General features: G+C 31.1%; 1 protein-coding gene across 1 annotated transcript in view; it reads right to left on the bottom strand.

Annotated features, from left to right (window-relative positions):
- Positions 1–18,986, bottom strand: part of LOC132738562 (papilin-like) — a 270,884-nt gene that overhangs the window by 53,079 nt on the left and 198,819 nt on the right. Inside the window, exons 18-19 of the mRNA XM_060726072.1 lie at positions 3,056–3,124; positions 2,243–2,431 (exon numbers count right to left, since the gene is read on the bottom strand). Of these exons, the coding sequence (XP_060582055.1) occupies positions 2,243–2,431; positions 3,056–3,124 (258 nt within the window). The remainder of the gene's footprint in view (positions 1–2,242; positions 2,432–3,055; positions 3,125–18,986) is intronic.

Below are 18,986 nucleotides of genomic sequence, written 5' to 3'. Positions count from 1 at the left end.
AGCCATGTTCAACCTTAAGATTGTAGTACATGTTTCGGAGCCTTATATATTTGATGTGAATATAATAATATATATTATGTAATTCAGAAATCAAATAAAATGATTTAAACTATGAAAAACTGCATGTCTTGTTAATGTTACCCATTCATTTCTATTCTACCATAAAATTTATCAATCAAGTTAACTTAAAATGTGCAAATTTCTTAAATAACGCAGTTGACTGTCCAAAAAAATGAACGCATTACGTATGAATGTCATAGAATGCCTCACACTGACAAGAGATGCACATTGAAATATCTTTAGAATTGCTTTAAAAGAGAAGAAACAAATGCCCACATCTAAATCGTTCCATTACATAGGATTTAGTAAAAAATTACCATCATATTTCATAGCTATATAATATACAAACCATAATGCTTAAAACAGATTATGCCATATATATATACAGATTTATTTATTATTGCATAATATAATTATATAACCAGCAATTTAAACAAGCTCATGTGATTGATGGAGAAATGATTTACACTGTAATGAACTTGAAAGGGTAAACATTTTGAATATGTAAATGATATGCAAAATGCCAAATCATCAGTATTCATTATTACTCAACTTTAAAAAAAATGCTGAATTTACGCAGCAACATTACGTCTGCAAGAGTAATCTGTAAACTGCACTGAATAATGACAATTTCCTTTATATTTTGCAAGACTAACTAAATTTTTATGCTCCAAAAGATTATGCAAAGTTTTGCATGACAGAAATATTATGATAATACTAAAGTTATTTTGAAATTCACAATGATTTTTGTATACTTTACAAATGAATCAATTCATTTTACATAACAACATTGAAAAGTGATCAGATTACATAAATTAATAACAACATATTGTAATGAATGACCTATAAGTGACAGGATATTGTCCAACACAAAGACAGCCCCAACACATTGAACGGACTACAGCCTCCGGTCTGTTAAATGTTTGCTGGCTAATTGATAAGTCATAATAATAATTGATAATGCTATATCATAAGACCATCAGACCACTGCTGTGTACTATTTCTTATTTATAATATATAGGAGAATGAATTTTTAATTTTTATAATTTGGAAAGAGTTACGGCTGTAAGTTTTATGCATCACTGTGAAAATGTGGAATTTTCATTACAATGGTTTTCCTTTCAATATCGACCACAATATAGAATCCATCTCTCAGAATAGGAAATAGACATGACCAATTATATTTTCCTTGTACAGAAAGTTACAACCAAAACATGCAATCCATCACTCAAAGACATGCAATAACTGATTGCATACAAATTACAAAGTTTTAGAGGATTTACCAGCAGAAATAGAAATGTTTTCAATCACAATGTCTGGAGATAGACCTTTTATGGATTTATAATTCTGTAATGGAAATTACTTTTCACACATTTCCTTTGAAAAATGGAGCAGAAAGGGAAGTTTTTGTCTTTAAAGGAAGGGCAATTATATAAGACTGTATAGTGAAAAATGGTGTCTCTTTGGCATTGCTTTTGTCTTTGTTATTCTATACAAAAGTTCATAGCAAGGGAAAGGGTGATAAGCAATATTTCTGTAAATCGGTGAAAAGATATCAAAATGGTAAATAACTCTTCCATTTGTTCTAGCCTCATGGTGGTACATTTTCAATTTTAACATTGTTTCCCTTTCATTGAAACAAATTCTCAGTATTTTTATCCATTTAATATAGAACATTTATTTGACATATACTATTCAAGTATAAGATACCAAAATAGAAAGGACTTCTTGTCTGTTTCAGTCATGTACACACATAGGATGAACAAGTACTAAATTTTGGTTTGTTTTGTTTGATTTGGGTTTTACGTCACATCGACACAGTATAGGTAATTTGGCGACGTTCCAGCTTTACTGGTGGAGGAAGACCTCAGGTGCCCCTCCGTGCATTTTTTTCAGGCACAACGGGCACCTGAGTAGAACCACCGACGTTCCATAAGCTAGAAGTACTAAATTGAACCCAAACCTAGATTCTCATAATAATATGGATTCAGTCACATCTGAAACTCAATGCCAGTATCTTATTTGTTCATTTAATCATTCAAATATAATCCTTCATATTTATTTTATGTGATTACTTGCCAGCAAATATCACATGTTTACAAACCATTTCAAAAATTGGTAATGACATACAGGTTTTACTATATTGGTCTGTATAGGGATGTATTAGTTCTACTGTACTTACCTTCTTCTGTAACAGGGGTAACACTGCGTACACAGGACAGTTTACAGTCATTTTCGTTGTCAAATCTGTTATCGTTGCCATCGCAACCACCATACCAAAATCGTTCACAGATTCCTGACTCTGAGTTATAATACCATTTTACTTTGAAATCTCTACATGTTCCTTGCAATGATGGCTGTTTACATGTTTCTACAAAAGAAGAAAAGATTAAGAATAGTTGGCTAGATTTACATTACATATGTCATCATCACCAGCATTCAATGTGTTTAGGAGATGATCCTTTTAGTCTGTATTAGTACAAACCTGACTTTCTAAAAAGTAAATGTCAACTTCATTCTTTTCTAGCATGTTGCACTTCAATAACTTATAAGTTTTATTTGACACTTTTCTCTTTAAGTAGTGTGTAAATTTCATTGGAAAATGGTGCCATTCTAAGCACACGACTCACTTTACATGAAAGGCACATAGGCTGACAATTTCCAGCATTGATGCAATTACTAGAATAAGGAACAAAGCAAATGATCTTCCATATGTCAAATAAATAGTTTCATCACCTGATACCATATTATTGTAAGTTTTGTTTTTTGTTTGTTTTTGGTTGGGCTTGCACCAACACAGCTTTTAACTGGTGGAGGAGGATCTCAGGCTCCCCATCCATGCATTAATTCAGACACAAACGGACGCCTGAGTAGAACCACCAGCATTCAGTAGGCTACCTGTATTATATCTAAGCTTCCTAACATGAAAGAATCCACATAGCAGAGAGATGCAAGTGGTTTAAAGCATCATTAGATGTATTGTAAGTGAACTTACCTAAAGAAGAAGAAGGATTTACTCTATTGTTACTGTTACTGGAATCATCCTCTGTTATTACAATGTTTTCTGAAATGATAAAAATAACACAAATAAATATACTGAAAATTTAAATGACCCTATAAATAAACCTAACACTGTCTGCAGTCACAAATAAGGCAATTTCTTCCAGGATTGATCAATTATCTTCAAAATATGAATTTTCCCTTCACTAATGAAACTAAATGCAATCTTTTTAATTAAACTTGCAATGTAACACAAATTTTACACTAGGAAATCAATGCTTTTCAACTATTATTGCTCATTTACTTACTTATTAACCTTTACTAAGAAACCACCTGTCTTATATCACCACCCTTTGACTTTCATTAATATTATTAATAATTATTTAATATTTAATATTATGTACTTTACCTTAAATGGACAGGATATCTATGTTTTTAAATGGACAGGATATATATCTAATTACATATCTAAATCTATCATAAAAACTATATAACCATTTTGACTATTCAAATTTTTATTACATGCTTAAAAATAATGGCTATTGAATGAAAGTATTTGTTTCTTTGGTGGTCCGAGTTAATCATTTTATTCCAAATATCTCGCATAATGACTTAACTTACTTACTAACTAACTAACTATTCAAGATGTAAGAATTATACAGAACTATAATTTTCATAAATCTGACATATGATATATCTATACAAAAAATTATATAAAATCTCTTTAAAACATCAAATTACACTATAATTACACTATAATTTTACTATAAACAGTTCATGAAAATGGTAGAATGACACTTATAACCGCTTTTAAACCAGTCATTTGTTTGCTACTGTTAAAGATATATGTAATATAGTGACTAAGTCAATCCTAAGACAGATTAAATATGTTAATTGGGACAAAAAATACTGTTGTATAATTTATGTCTTCATTACCATAAGTTTGCATGGTTGAACTTATGAAACTCACAAAAAACACAATGTTACTCTGGAGAGACAATGTAACATATTCAATTACCTGTTTTAAATGACTGACCCCAGTTGACATAGAACTACCTTCTTACAATGTTACATTTAATTAATATGTTAATAATGTATAATGAACAGATACTGTCCCTGTGAAATAAACCATACAATCACATCATTATACCTTTTGGGCCGTAACAGGGCTCTTAAAAAACCACCGCAACTTTATCTTGTATTATAATCTGTTACATTAAGTAACAAATTGTTGTTTACTGCAAATCAACCACATTTGTCAGGTATCATTATAAGATACAAACACCTTATTAGGAAACTGTTATCTATGAGTCAGCATTTAATTTCAAGAGTATTACAGTTGCACCTCAAAATACAGACTATTTATACAAAACAAAATATCAGATACCATTCTTATTTTCAATTTTAAAACAAGTAATATGCATTGCATATATACCTGTTCTAAGAATCCACCCTTTAACAAGACCCAATTAATTTCCCCAAGACTGGATGGACTTTAAACATAGTTTGAATATACATGAAAACAGAATTTCTTAAGAAATCTTGCATTATACTGATAGCTTAGTTGACATATTACAATTTTAAAATGATACCTAGCAACCCAAAGTAATACATGTTATCAGTAACCTCAGTGGCATCATTGGTATATGCAACTTAAATCGACAGCAATTACATGCCTGCATGGCCAATCATTAACTTGATAATGGAAAAGTCAGCAACTGTCTTGGAAATCATCAGTCAACTATTGAGGAGTGTATAAACTTAATTTTTAAGTGTGAAACACAGTGGAAGAAAAACCTTTGATTTACCCAAGGACCTGCAGTTAGCCATTGCCTACAGTATAGAGAACAAAGCCAGCCTGCACTTCCATGCATTCTGACCTGGTAACTCAAATTTTGGAATTCCTTACAATTTGAGTGAACTGTTCCAGGGCAAATTCTTTACACCATTTGAGTTTAAGAGCTGTAACATGCACTGCAAAATAAACTGTAAATGGACACTTAAACAAAGTGTCTTGTCACCAGACTACAACTAGAAGTCTGACACCTTAGCAGGGGCAGCAAGTGCATTTTGCAATTTTAAGTGTTTTGTGCAATTTTGTTTCATAATAACACCTGAAAACCTAATTTAATGTCTTGAATTGATTCTTTATTTTCTATTTTCATGATATATTCTCATAAAAAATGAAATTCACTTTATTCTCTGTGACATAAAATCTGCGTGGGTGGTAAACCAGACTGTGTGTAATAGTACTTCAAAACTATAAGGCAGGAAATTTACAACTAATAAACTTCTTAAAGACAGTTTTAGTGACTGTTTAAAGGAAGTGGACAACAAACCACACTTTACAAGAATGGTTTCTAAACCAAGCCTTTTATTTACTAATAATACAAGAAATATGTTTCCAAAGAAGTATCAGATAGACTGTCACCAGAAATGGAAGATTTTATAAGATGATATTGTATACCAGTCTAATGGTCTGGGCTCAGTCCAACAAACACTGTGGCCAGTCATCTTTTGTTTCTATTCTCAGAATTTGTTGCCTTGACTATAGCAGAGATTGTAGATATAAGACTTGACAGAGTTAAGTAATAATAAGAGCATCGAAACACGAGGCTATCTGATTTATACCCCCCCCCCCCCCCCGAGATTGCCGAGTGTTTTGATGTTCTTTCTCTTTTGTATCATAGTCAAACATAAAAACACGTTCCCTGTTGTCACAATATGAAACCCCGGAGAAAAGTAACCAATGAACGAGCATCTAAATATGACATTTCTGTCGCTTTCGCTTTCTCTGCCGTCACAATATGTAAACCATATTCTGCACACATCAAGTCCTTGCAGAAATCTTTATTTAACCCTTAGCCTTACCCCTACATCTTATGCAGATCAAGATCAGCCAGTACATCCACTGGCTGCCTGATCATTGTCAGCACTGTTTGCAATTCAGTCAAATTGTAAAGTCAGTTGTAAATAAATGGAAATTTTTCCTAAAAGGATTAAAGATTTTGTCAAGATTTGAAGTTGGACAAGTCCATTTAAGATATTTAACACGGTAAAGATTAAACTATAACAAGGGTGCCATAGTCACAAAATACGCCCGTTTACGAAAGCTTTAGATGGAGATGGGGGCATTATGGATAAGTGTTATCTAGCAAGCAAGTTTTTATTCTTGGCACTGTGTTGTTAAATGAACCTTAAAACAAATCAGTAGGGAAGATATGCACAGGATGTGTGACCTTGACCTTGGTCGCAGGGTATTTAATCATCTCCAGTGACCTTGACCTTGCAAATATTAACCTAAATTAAATGTGTCACACCTGTAGTCATGATAGTTACTATTTGTGCTACAATCCATCAATAAATGATGACTAAATGGTTCTTATAAAAATCTTCATATTTTTACCTGATCTTTGACCTCTATGAGTGACAGTGATCCTGGCTGCAGGGACCTGAATTGTAAGCTTCACAATGGTAAACATTTGTGCTAAATTATATTGAAATCCCTCAATGCATGTGGAAGTTTTGCTCCGGACAAGCGTTTTTCAATGAGCTCTAAGTGTGACCTTGACCTTTGACCTAGATACCTAGTTCATGTGCGTGACATGGCTTCTCATAATGGTGAACATTTCCATGAAATTTCATTAAAATCCCTCCATGCGTGTAGGAGATATGCTCCGGACAAAATCTGGATATTTCATCATCTTTAGTGGCCTTGACCTTGTATATATTGACCTAAATTATATATGTATCACAGCCATAGTCTTGATAATGACCATTTGTGTTACAATCCCTCAATAAATGATGACTAAATGGTCCATATACACATCTTCATATTTTTATCTGAACTTTGACCTCTATGTGTGACCTTGACCGCAAGGACCTGAATCTTGCGCGCGACACTCCGCCTCACAATGGTGAACATTTGTGCCATGTAATATTGAAATCCCTCTATACATGTGGAAGTTTTGCTCCGGACAAGCATTTTTCAATGAGCTCTAAGTGTGACCTTGACCTTTGACCTAGAGACCTGGTTCATGTGCGCGACACTGCTCCTCATAGTGGTGAACATTTCTATGAAGTTTCATTAAAATCCCTCCATACATGTAGGAGATATGCTCCGGACAAAATTGGACGCCGCCCGCCCATACGCCCGCCAGGGGCGTTCCCATAATACGTCCCGTTTTTCAAACGGGCGTATAAAAACTTAATCACACAACTAAAATATCAATGTTTTCTAATGATGCCATGTGTCTGTATGTAATGGTCCTTCATATGTTTCGAGGACCTCTCACTTTAGTTTCATGTATGACACATATATAAACTGTCTACCTTTGCAGTATTCTTTATTCCATGTCACAAACGAATGTCAATGTTTATCTTGGCCTTACTTCAATTTAATTATAAATTTTACATTACAATCAATGACTCATATGTCTTGGCAGCCATGCTATTTATTTAGCTGGGTCAAAGTGATACTGATACATTTATAATAAAAGTAATATTCCACCCCTATCTTATCTCTGCTTGTTTTATATACATTTTTATAAAAATATGACATGCACACTTCAGTGAAAAATCTAAGGTATTTTGCAAAAATATGTCATAAAATTTTCAGGTAGATATATCATTATATAGATAAGATCTTTTCATTTTTATATAAAAAAAAAATTGATTAAATTTTTGCAAAAAAAATGCATAATTTTTTTCAATTTCTATTAAATTTTCTATACATATACTAGTATATTTATGCTATTAAACTTTAAAAACTATGATATAAAATGTTATGCTGTTAAGGTTATAATGTAAAATGTTAAATTTTGAAAACTGATACTGTATAATGCAATAAAAAATGAAATGAGCTGTATGAACTGTGAAATTGATTCTGTGTTAAATGAATAAATAATTCAATGAATAATTCAGATAAATCATGTCACATTTTTGTATTAACTGGCCATTTACCTTTAAAATTGTGGCACATTTCTATATCACTTTGACAGTTTAATTAATTGTCATCTTAACTCAGTTTCATATCACAAATTTAGAATATTATTTCACATTTCCTTAAATTCATGTCACATGCAGAACTAAATCATGTCACATATAACTATAATAATAATTTCAATTGTCCATTTAAATCATGTTACATGTCAACAACATAGTCTAACTGTAACATAAATATCTTGTCATATCATCATATCTATAGAACTTATACATGTAATCATGTCACATAAATTTAACATTATTTGATTTTACCAATCATAATCAAGTCATACATTTAAATTAACACACATTTCTGTGCCTTAAAATCATGTCACATATTTGTTATTCTGTATAACACTGTAACCATTAAATTCCAGTTACAAATCTGTTACATTATTCTGTCAGTATTTATATACATAATTTAAAATGCTTGTAACACTTGCATGTAAAAGAGCAATTTAATTTTCTCAAATGGCAGACAAAATACAATTAAGCGTGTATTATTAAATCTTCATTATGACTGAAAGGAAATTAAAATTGCCTAGTACATCTATGTGTGGCAGAGACATAACCAGTATACCTCACATAATTGACAATAAAGAACACATAGCAGCCTTAAATTACATTCCTGACACCAGATTGAAACATACTATTTAAAATCTCAGGATATTGTCAACACAGTTGCAATGTGTTTAAAATTAGTTTGGTTTGGTTTTAAGTTTGGTTAAAATTTGGTTATTTTAGCATAGATGCAATCTTGAGGGCTCTAAGTAAAACAGTGTAGAGGTCATTTTAGCAAATTCACAATATCAAGTTTTCTAAATGGTTTAAACAGTGTGGAGGTCATTTTAGCAAGTCACAATAAAAGTTTCTAAATGAAACAAACAGTACTGAGGTCAATACAAAAGGGTTCTAAGAGCTCATATAGGCAAAGTTACAATATTCTTAAAGAGTTCTAAAAGTGTAACAAACATTGTTACAGTCAAGTTAACAAGGCTCTAAGTGAAACAGTGTTGAGGTCATATTAGCAGTTACAATATAAAGGGTTCTTACATTGAAACCAACATTCTTGAGAACTTTAATGTGAAGTCACAATGTAATGAGACAGATAATTTAAAGTCTTTAGCAACATTGATGAGGTGTGGCCTAAGTAGCTAGGGTGTACATGGCATTCAGCATCATGGGTTTGAGTCCCTCTAGGATCATACCTTGTTTCCTGACACCCAAGTGCTTCTTAATTTGAAAAAGCGGACATGGAAATGGTTAAAATAAGCTTCAAGCTTTTTCAAGTGAAGTTAAAATAAGTATGTTTATATAAAAATATTGATAGTTTGTTATAATATTGTAAGATCTAGAATGGTAAACAAACTTCACATTTACAAAAATATACTCTAAAATGGAACCAGCTTTTGAAAGAAATCGAACAGCTGATCTTTCTCAAGAACACTTCACATAAATTATAATGCAAATATTTCAAATAGATTTATAATAACAGAATATTTATAGTGTCAAAATGTATCATAGTTCTTTCACTCAAAGAATGTAAGGAACAAAGTATGTCAGTGTTTCGATGAACTTTAAAAATAAGTCATGACTAACAACATAGCAAACTTGAAAATCAATATGGTAATGCTAATATAATTTGGTTTTATTAACAATTGAGCAGTAATATAAAGTTTACTTTATGCTTGTGTCAAGTATTTGTAAACAAACAAAATCATATTGGTCAGATAAGTCAATACTGGACAAACGGTTCAAGTACAAATAAGACCATTTTTATCTGGAGTGCCAAACAATTTGCATTCTAAATAACAGGCACTGTCCACAAAGGGTATCTGGCCTGTTTTTTTTTTGTTTTGTTTTATTTATTAGACCATACTGGGCCCATACCACAGGTTTAATTTCTTTGTTTCTGTACTTAAAGCTACTAAATGTTTTTTTAAAAAAAATTACAATTCAACTTGAAACAAGCTTTAAAAGTACTTTATCTTACAGTTTTTCGAAGGGTGAACATTTTCATCATCCTGATAAATTTGCACCCTCTATGAATTTATCTCCAAGAAATAATGAACAAAAAAAGCTGACAGAAAGAAGTTTTACCAAGTACCTTAATAACATGTTTATTTGTTTATTTTGTTTATTTCCCAGAGGGGATGGAACAAATGTACTAATGTATTCAATGTACTCCTACTCTGAGAAAACCGACAATTGAGCAAACACCTCTAATAAATCTATCAAACATACCCAAAATCTATCAAATATTATTGAAATCTATCAAATATTACTGACATTTAATTAGCAAACAAGCTGATCCAATTACAATTATACAGATGGATATTGGTAGGCAGATTTTCACTCTCTACCTTCTCTTTTTCTATCTCGATCATCCTGTCTGCTTCACTGTCTCTGGCAGTTTAAGAATAAATCAAATTGTTGCCAAAAGGCAAGAGAAGTTCCAAAAACTGCATCTATTTCTGCACATGGAATCATCTTCAATCTAACATCAAACCATATAGAGTAGACTAGAAGACTCAGTCAATATATTGAATTTCATCTTTGTTTTGCACCCCTATAGAGGTAGCGTGAAAATACAGAAATAAAATAGTGCAGCGTCAGCTGCTATTGTATTTTGCTTTGTTTTCCTTGTTTGCAGCAGACGCCATTATCTGAAATGACCCATCATTAGTCTAACAGAATTTGACCACTGGGAAATAAAAAACATTTATTCCATTATCAACCATTACCCTGAAGTAATGTCGAAAGGATACTACTGTACCGTGTCTATTAATTTTGACCTCAAACAGAAATAACACTAATGACATCCCTTGTAAAGGTCATGATTAGATGATTATAGGGGACAGTATTATATTTCCGCAATCTTTCATTGACGGGAAATGACCCTGTTAAAATGAAGATAATCGAAAACATCATTATCAACGTCTGTGTCACCCTGCCCTGACTATCTCACAGTTTTATTTTATCAATGTTTAATTTCAATACAAAAATGGTGAAAATGTTAAAATACTATTACACCCCCACTTAATGATCACTTTCAATACAAAGGCCTGTATGCCATCTTATTGAAAAAAAAACAGAGCTTTGAAGAACTTGTAAAGAAAGACCACCTTACAACAAAGACCTTTCTTTTATTTCATACTTATTAACATACAAAGTCTTTAAATTTCTTCTAGGCTACATGTTTTTCTTTTTTTTCAGACACTGTTTTATCTTTTTAATAATACAGAGTTGCTAGGTAACACTTTACAAGTCAATATGTGGTAGCTTCCTTGAAATCTTTAAAAAAAAAATTCATATTCTGTTATCATCCAGCATGTGTACTCTTATTATCTAGATGACTCAACAATTTGACATATATCTCTAATAACATGAAATTAGTTAATTAATACAAAAAAATATTAGTAAACAAGATTTTTAAAAAGCATGATATTTATTTTACAATAACCTTTATACTTGCATAATTATACATTTTTTAAATCTTTTTTTTTGGATATTTTGTTAAATATGATAAATGTTTATATAAATCATTTAAAAAAACAACAACAAGAAATCTGATATTGCTGTCACAAATTCTCCTATTGTATACACAAATTTGACATCCCTATGTAAAAATAAATACAAATGATTAAAACTTAATCATTCATAAATATACAAATATCTCAATTTTTCAGAACAAGGGTCTTCAAATGAAACATCAAGGAACTGATAATTGTCACTGTCATATCAATATACATCAAAAGGGCATTGAAGCTTACAAATATCTTGTACCTAGTCCAGTTACCTACCAACATTCAATTTGACCTGATCAGCTTTGGATTTGGTACAAAATTTTAAGGACTTAACTTAATTTTAAGTTTTAATTTTAAGCTGGCAACAATCAAGCAATGTTATGCCGCCAGTATACAGCCAGGCGGAGTCTACACACCCATAAGTAAATATCATCTCATTTATGGTAAAACCAGAATTGTAATACAAAAAGAGCATCCTTAAAGCCTCTCAGTAGTTTTCTTAATATACCAACTTTTAGTACTTTTTTGTCACACCAGAGGGTGACTTTTACACCATGAAGTCATTCTATGAGAATTTCTATGGCGCCATTCTATGGTTGCTTGCATCATTACCATTAAAGGGTCAGTAACCTTGTAAAAAGATTCTGTACCCTCTAAAAAGTCGTAAACCCTTAAAATAGTGTCCATAACCCTTTAAAAAGTTTCTGTAAACCTTAAATAGTGTCCTCAACACTTAAATAACAAGGTTCTGTAACCCTTTAAAAAGTGTCAGGTCCCCTTTAAAAGATGAAGGACCTCATAAACTAAAGACAATTCCAAATTCAAAACAGGGAAAGTCCATTTAACTGATCAACTGAACAGAGAAAAGGTCAAATAAATATTTATGCTTCTGATTCAATAATCCAGTTAATACATGGGGGCAGGTACGAAAACTGACACCAATATTTCAGGTCAGATAATATATTAGATAAGCTAAACATTTCAACAATACAGGAATCCTCTATCTTATTTAATTGGTATTTTGAGATACCTTTGAAATCAAAAAAAAATATTTACACTTCTATTATAGCATTCAGCATATTTTAAAACATGTCAAGGGTAAGTTAAATTATCATAAATGTAAATAATTCTGTCAGAAATTACAGGTTTCCAGTTACATCATCAAATATAATAATGATACTCTGTGCTAAAATGAGTCAATAAACTTGGTAAACCAATATAATATAGTGATCATATGATATAATATATATTAAAGGTTCATCTTAAAATGGCCTATCATTTTACTTCAATTTTCTTTTTTTTCATTTCAGTTATATGGACCTAATTTGTTTACAAAAATATGTCTATTCTAAATTGAGGTTTTAGTGTTAGTTAAATATTCCATATCTGCCATAGATTATAAAAATACATAGACTTAATTGTAATAATTTCTTCTATAAATCTGTAGAATTGTAATAGTGTCATATTGAAGACTAATAATCGTACTAATTGATTTATCAATTAATTAAACATTAATCATACAAACAAAATAATTTTAAATAAACTTACTAGACAGTATTGATGTCCGGTACTGTGGACAAACCAGTACTGGTGTCAAGTTCCTTAAATAAACCCATACTTGTGTCCAGTACGTTGAGCAAACCAGTACTGGTGTATCATAGTATGTACCTTGAATAAACCAGTACTGGTGTCCAGTACCAAAAACAAACCAGGCCTGGGGTCCAGTATCGTGAACAAACCAGTACTGGTGTATTAGTACCTTGAATAAATCAGAACTGGTGTCTTGTACTTTGAACAAACCAGTACTAGTGTACAGTACCAAGAACAAACCAGTACCGGTGTAGAGTACCATGAACAAACCAGTACTGGTGTCCAGTACCTTGAACAAACCAGGACTTAGGTGTCAATTGAGAATACATTTTCGTAACCTACGCAGTACTTGTATGCATGATCCCTATATTAAGAGGGATACTTTGACCACTGTGTGACTGCTCTTTATACAAAGGTGGTTGTTAACAAAAGGTTGATGATGTAAAACCATCTAACTGTCAATCAGTGTAAAATAAAATGACTATCATCAGAAAAAATGTAACCAATGGTGTGACTTGAATACATGAACTGTGATAATCTTTGATTATATGGCGTGATTATTCGGATTATAACATAAAAAAATGTCGTCGTTTAATTTTCATTCTGTGATTTTCTTTTCATGCTTTATAAACAAGTCAAACTTTTGCGTATTATTTGTTATTATCTACTATTTAAATTGTTTAATGAGATTATACGATTAACTACATATGCTGCCGCGGGTTTAATTCTTCAATTGACCACTCATTAAGTTATACAAAAATGTCTTTACTATTATTAAAATCTAAGTATTTAATCCCTACGTACTTTGGATTTATAACAATCAGTTTGTAGAGATCAAAGAAATTTCTTTATCTGCTAATTGAATCTAATTCCCTTAACAGACTGTGTAACCTTTTAATGTAGTATAAAAAATAAAATGTTTTCTTAAATTTCATGGTAAAATATTCTTAAAATGGTTCATTCATAATTTACGTCACATTGAACTTCCTTATATAAGAATACAAACAAATATCTAAGATAACAAGAGGTTATTCAAACATATTATGCTTGCCAGTCTTTAAAAGATTAAAATCTGTCTGATTTAGAAAAGTTAAATCAAACATGAAATTTTTTAATGCAATATTAAAACTTTCAGGAAGACGATTGATTGCATTTTCTAGTCTGATCATTATAGCCTGACCAGGCTCTAATAAGGATCTTACACTGGCTACCGGTACAGACCGGAATATCTAGCTGACAAGCTTGAAGGTAACTGTTTATGGCAGTAATGAGGCTCTGCCGAGTTTCCACTAAACAGTTCCCTGTGAGCTAGATATTCCCATCTTTGATGACAGTCAGTGATTGATTCTTTTTCTTGCATATTAAATACTATTCATATTTCGGAAAGAAATATTTTCATGTGGCACTTTTTTCTTATGGTAGCGTATGAAGTTACAACTTGCAAAAAAGAACAATGCTAACTCAAAGCAAGAAAAGGTTTCCAACAGCTACAACCATCATAAAGTTCATTTAACATGCATTTATTTAAATCACAGAACTGAATGGGTTTTTTTCCCTGTCACTTAAATCTGCTTTCCCTGCAATTAAGTTACAACTGTCACACATGTGTCAGAGGTGAAGGAAATCAAGACATGTGAGGCATTTTATCTTCTGACAACATGTCACACAACTGGTGCTGTCTGTATGACTTCTGTCAGCTGCACAGTCTTTGTAATAGATATCCCCTACCAATCCATTTAAAGCTTATTGCATTTCTAGAGATAGTTTAATAAATATATAGAACAGACTTTTACATTAATTAATATTTATATCTTATCATTTAGGTTATAAAGAATTTATTTTAGTTACATTGCGTAGGAAGCTATCTATCTGCCTGTGGACACAATCATGAATCTGTTCCTCAGGAACCAACCTGTACCAAGCAATGAGTGACAAGATTCTTGGTCAAGAAAACAACGGCTCGGTTTGAACCGGCACTGCTAGAGAGCCCAAGATTACCAACCTGACACTTATCTTATCATTTAATGGATTAAAGATAGGTTATGCTTTATAAATAGCTATAAGACCAAATAAAATGGGAAAGAAATTTTATGTAAATTTGTTGAAAAGTTGTTAACTATGAATCCTAGTCAGTCTCGTTCAAACTGTATAATAACTGTTCACATCAAGAATAACCTTTACAAAATCACCATTTTATGGCCAGATAATCAAAAAGTGGCCTTTTTACAGCTTCAGTTTTGGACAAAAGGAAGAAAAAAGTCCATAAAAACTTATTCAAATTGGGGTCAATACCCAAATATATCATACAACAAAGCAGACGAGATACCAGTTAACTTGTCAATAAACTACCATGCTTGTTTCATTTACATATTTCAGGACACCATCTGTGCCACTGATTGTCACTTTATACAAGTGCATCACTGACAAATTACCACTGGCTCAGCCACTGTGAAAATGTAGCCTCAAACTAGTAAACGATAATGACCAATGACTGAAATTCAAATCTGTATCATTAGACGAATGACATATTCAAAGCTTCTTCTTGATACAGAGTAAAATTCAATTTTAAAAACATTTCATTTTCCACAACATGCACAACACTTTCTCATGGACGGTGGACCCCTAACTAAAATTAAAATTAGCCACAATGATAATTATGTTTTTGCATAATATTTTTGTCCCCCTTTTAATACAGATCAACAAAACTAACTGGGGACTGGTTTTATGCATTCACTGAAAACGTATCAATTGCTAGATTGCCTTCATTTCAATTTTGTTGTTTTGTTTTGTTTAATATAACTGCTTTTTGTATTCTATATAATATTATGAAAGTGTTTCTTGTCATCAGAAAAGATATAGATTATCACAAAAACAAACTAAACTATCTTAATTTCAACCATGAAAAGACATGCAATGCTTTGTACCATCAATTGATATCGTTTGGTTGTTTTTTGTTTATTAAACTTACTTCATGACAGTAAATAAAATCACAAATGTTAATTTATTTGAGGCCTTTGATGTGTGTTAAGATTTGATAAATGTCATAATGCAATTTGCAACTTGTTCTGTTTTGTTAATATGTAAAACATATGTAAAACATTTATGTAATATTATAAGGCTACCATTTTCCCTTATTGAATGTTCTGAGCACTTTGATCACTTAAGTTAAAACACTCAAATGCATATATCTATATATAAATATTTATCTTATCTTTCATGTAATTCTTTTTCTTTGGGTAACAAAAAGAGTAGATTTAGAAATCAGACATTTAAACTATAACTGCTTCAAAAACACTGACACACATTTGCAACAATGTCAAACTTTAAGGGGAAAAAAACATCAAAAGGGTACTGATAACAGGTTTTTTTAATCTCAGATAAATCAAGTTATGTGAAGGTATATTTTTTTTATTTTATTTTACAAATCGAACTCTCAAACCTCAAATGGTCTTGTCAATATTTGTAACAATAAATGTGTGTATATAAACTGATAAAGAAGCTCACAATTTGTTTTAAATCTGGTTTTTCCGGTAAGAAAATTGCTCATAATTTGTCATCTTGACCTATTTTCCTGGATTTTATGAAATACTGGACAAATAATTTTATCATCTTTAAAACAATAGAACAGTGTCTCAATCTAATTTCCAGTCTTAATAAAACCATTCAATGTACCTTGGGAGTGATAATTTATCAAAAAGTTCAGTGAACATGTCTGCCATATGTTTATATGGTCTTCATTATTCAGATCCTAAAATTCATATGTTACCGTTTTAAGTTAAATGACTCAGAGAAACACAACATAAAATCCCCAGACAGCTCATTGATTATATAAATTGCATTTGCCTTATATGAATAATATAATACTTTTATCTGGCTATTTTTCGAATTTGAAAATGCATCTTGTCTTAAAACGGCCTTCAGCTTTTCTAAAGTAAGTTATTTGTAATTGTTAAATCAAAAGAAATATGGTGAAAAATGAAATGTGCCGACTTTACCGAATCTTCTATTTTTAGAAATGAACATCACTGACACCTTATTCTCCGGAAGCTGTTTTGAAGAATGCTTAACAGTGACATATACTGACCAACTAGTGATTTGTGCAGACCATGATTGGAATTGCCAGGTGATCTTGGTCTGTACTGGTTGTATGTGTAAAGTCGTATTTTTTTAGTTGCTAAATTTAAAAAAAAAAAAATTTTAACATAAATATTTTAACAATTTTACAAAAAAATACCGTCTTACTCCACATTTTAAATAAAGTATAAATCTAAAACATATTATAAATATCATCTCATTCACACATTGTGCAATAAACATATCGGTTGTGTCTTGCCAAAATTCTCCTTACATCTGACGACATCACGACAAGATATCAACTTTTTCTCCAACCAACCTTGTTAACACAATTCAAAATTGCTTAATTTTAACTCTCATGAATTAAACATGATCGTAAAATTTGGCAATTTAAAGAAAGAAATTTCATTTCAAAGAATTTTTGTAATAACCCTAAACGTGTAATGTTAAAATTATGACAAGGCATTTAGAATATCTCTCATAAATTAAAACATTGTAAATGATATATATACCAGTATATATAAAGGCAGGCCTGGAATTTGCTTGCTGTAAGCAAGTAAGTATTAGCAACATTTAAGTAATTATACAGTAAAAAAACTGCAAGTTATGCTAATTCTGCCCGCTACAAATTGTGCCTCACAGATTACAGAAGTTAAATTTAAGACACAAAACACTGTTTTCAAGTAGTCTTTAAGAGTTTGTGCCAGTGCCACGATCAATTTAGGGAAGAATTAGCTGTAATTGCCCAACAATTTGTGGTATTATTATTGGATATAGTGTACAATTACAGTAATGATGTGTAATGGTAATAAAAAAGCAACATTTGCATCTTTAAAGCATTATCTCTATCCATATCTCAGATTCTTATTGTTGAAGGAAATACTTGTTGACCATTATTTATAATTCTATATAATTATGCTCTTGCTTTTCCATCATAGCCATAAAATCATGTGCACTGTGAGTTCAGTATTTTTCTGTTTTTATTCTTTTTATTGTTGACAATGACAGATTTGAATCTGTCACCATCTTTTCTTGATATAAAAAAGTATACCTGTAACTGTCTTCTCAAAATGAAATTGAAATTCTCCAGAACTTTGCAACATTCAATGTTGATTGTGACAAGCAAACTTATACTTGGAAATCTGGAGGTAACTTTTTTTTTTAGTTATATGGATTTTGTTAAGAAAACTTGAATCTTAAGCTCATTGATAACTTTTGTCAAAAGAAGTTTAAGTGGTCCAAGTGGTTGATATGTTCAAACATATTGATGTTAATATAATTCCAACATAATCAATGTGACCTTCTTCTAGTTTTAGCTTTTTTATCACTAGACAGAACTGGGTAATCTTTTAAATACTGTTCTTTGATTGCAAGGGCTGTCATAAAAAGTCATCACTTTTTTAAAATCTATCAGCAATGAAATATAGAACTGCCACTGTGTTTGAATTGAAAATGGCATAAAAATCTTCATTTTTTTCTTCATTTAAAAATCATAAACAGATGAAATATACAACTGTCAAAATATTTGAATTTTAAGTTTGGAAGTAATCTCATATAAAAATTGAGTCATCTGACCCAGTTTGCAGTTTGTGTTCATCTTTTTGGCTTTCATTTGGACACAGTCTGACATTAAGAATTAAAACATCATAACTTTAAACCTATAATTATGTCTTAAAAAGTGTGTACGCCCCTAAAAATTAACTCTAAATGGTTACAAGTATTTACCATGAAAGAAAAATTTGTCAACTTATA

Source organism: Ruditapes philippinarum, unplaced genomic scaffold, assembly GCF_026571515.1.
Source record: "Ruditapes philippinarum isolate M1 unplaced genomic scaffold, ASM2657151v2 ctg298_1_1_1_1, whole genome shotgun sequence".
NCBI lineage: Eukaryota > Metazoa > Mollusca > Bivalvia > Venerida > Veneridae > Ruditapes > Ruditapes philippinarum.
The sequence above is the reverse complement of the archived record's forward strand: the minus strand, read 5'-3'. Positions and strand labels throughout refer to the sequence as shown.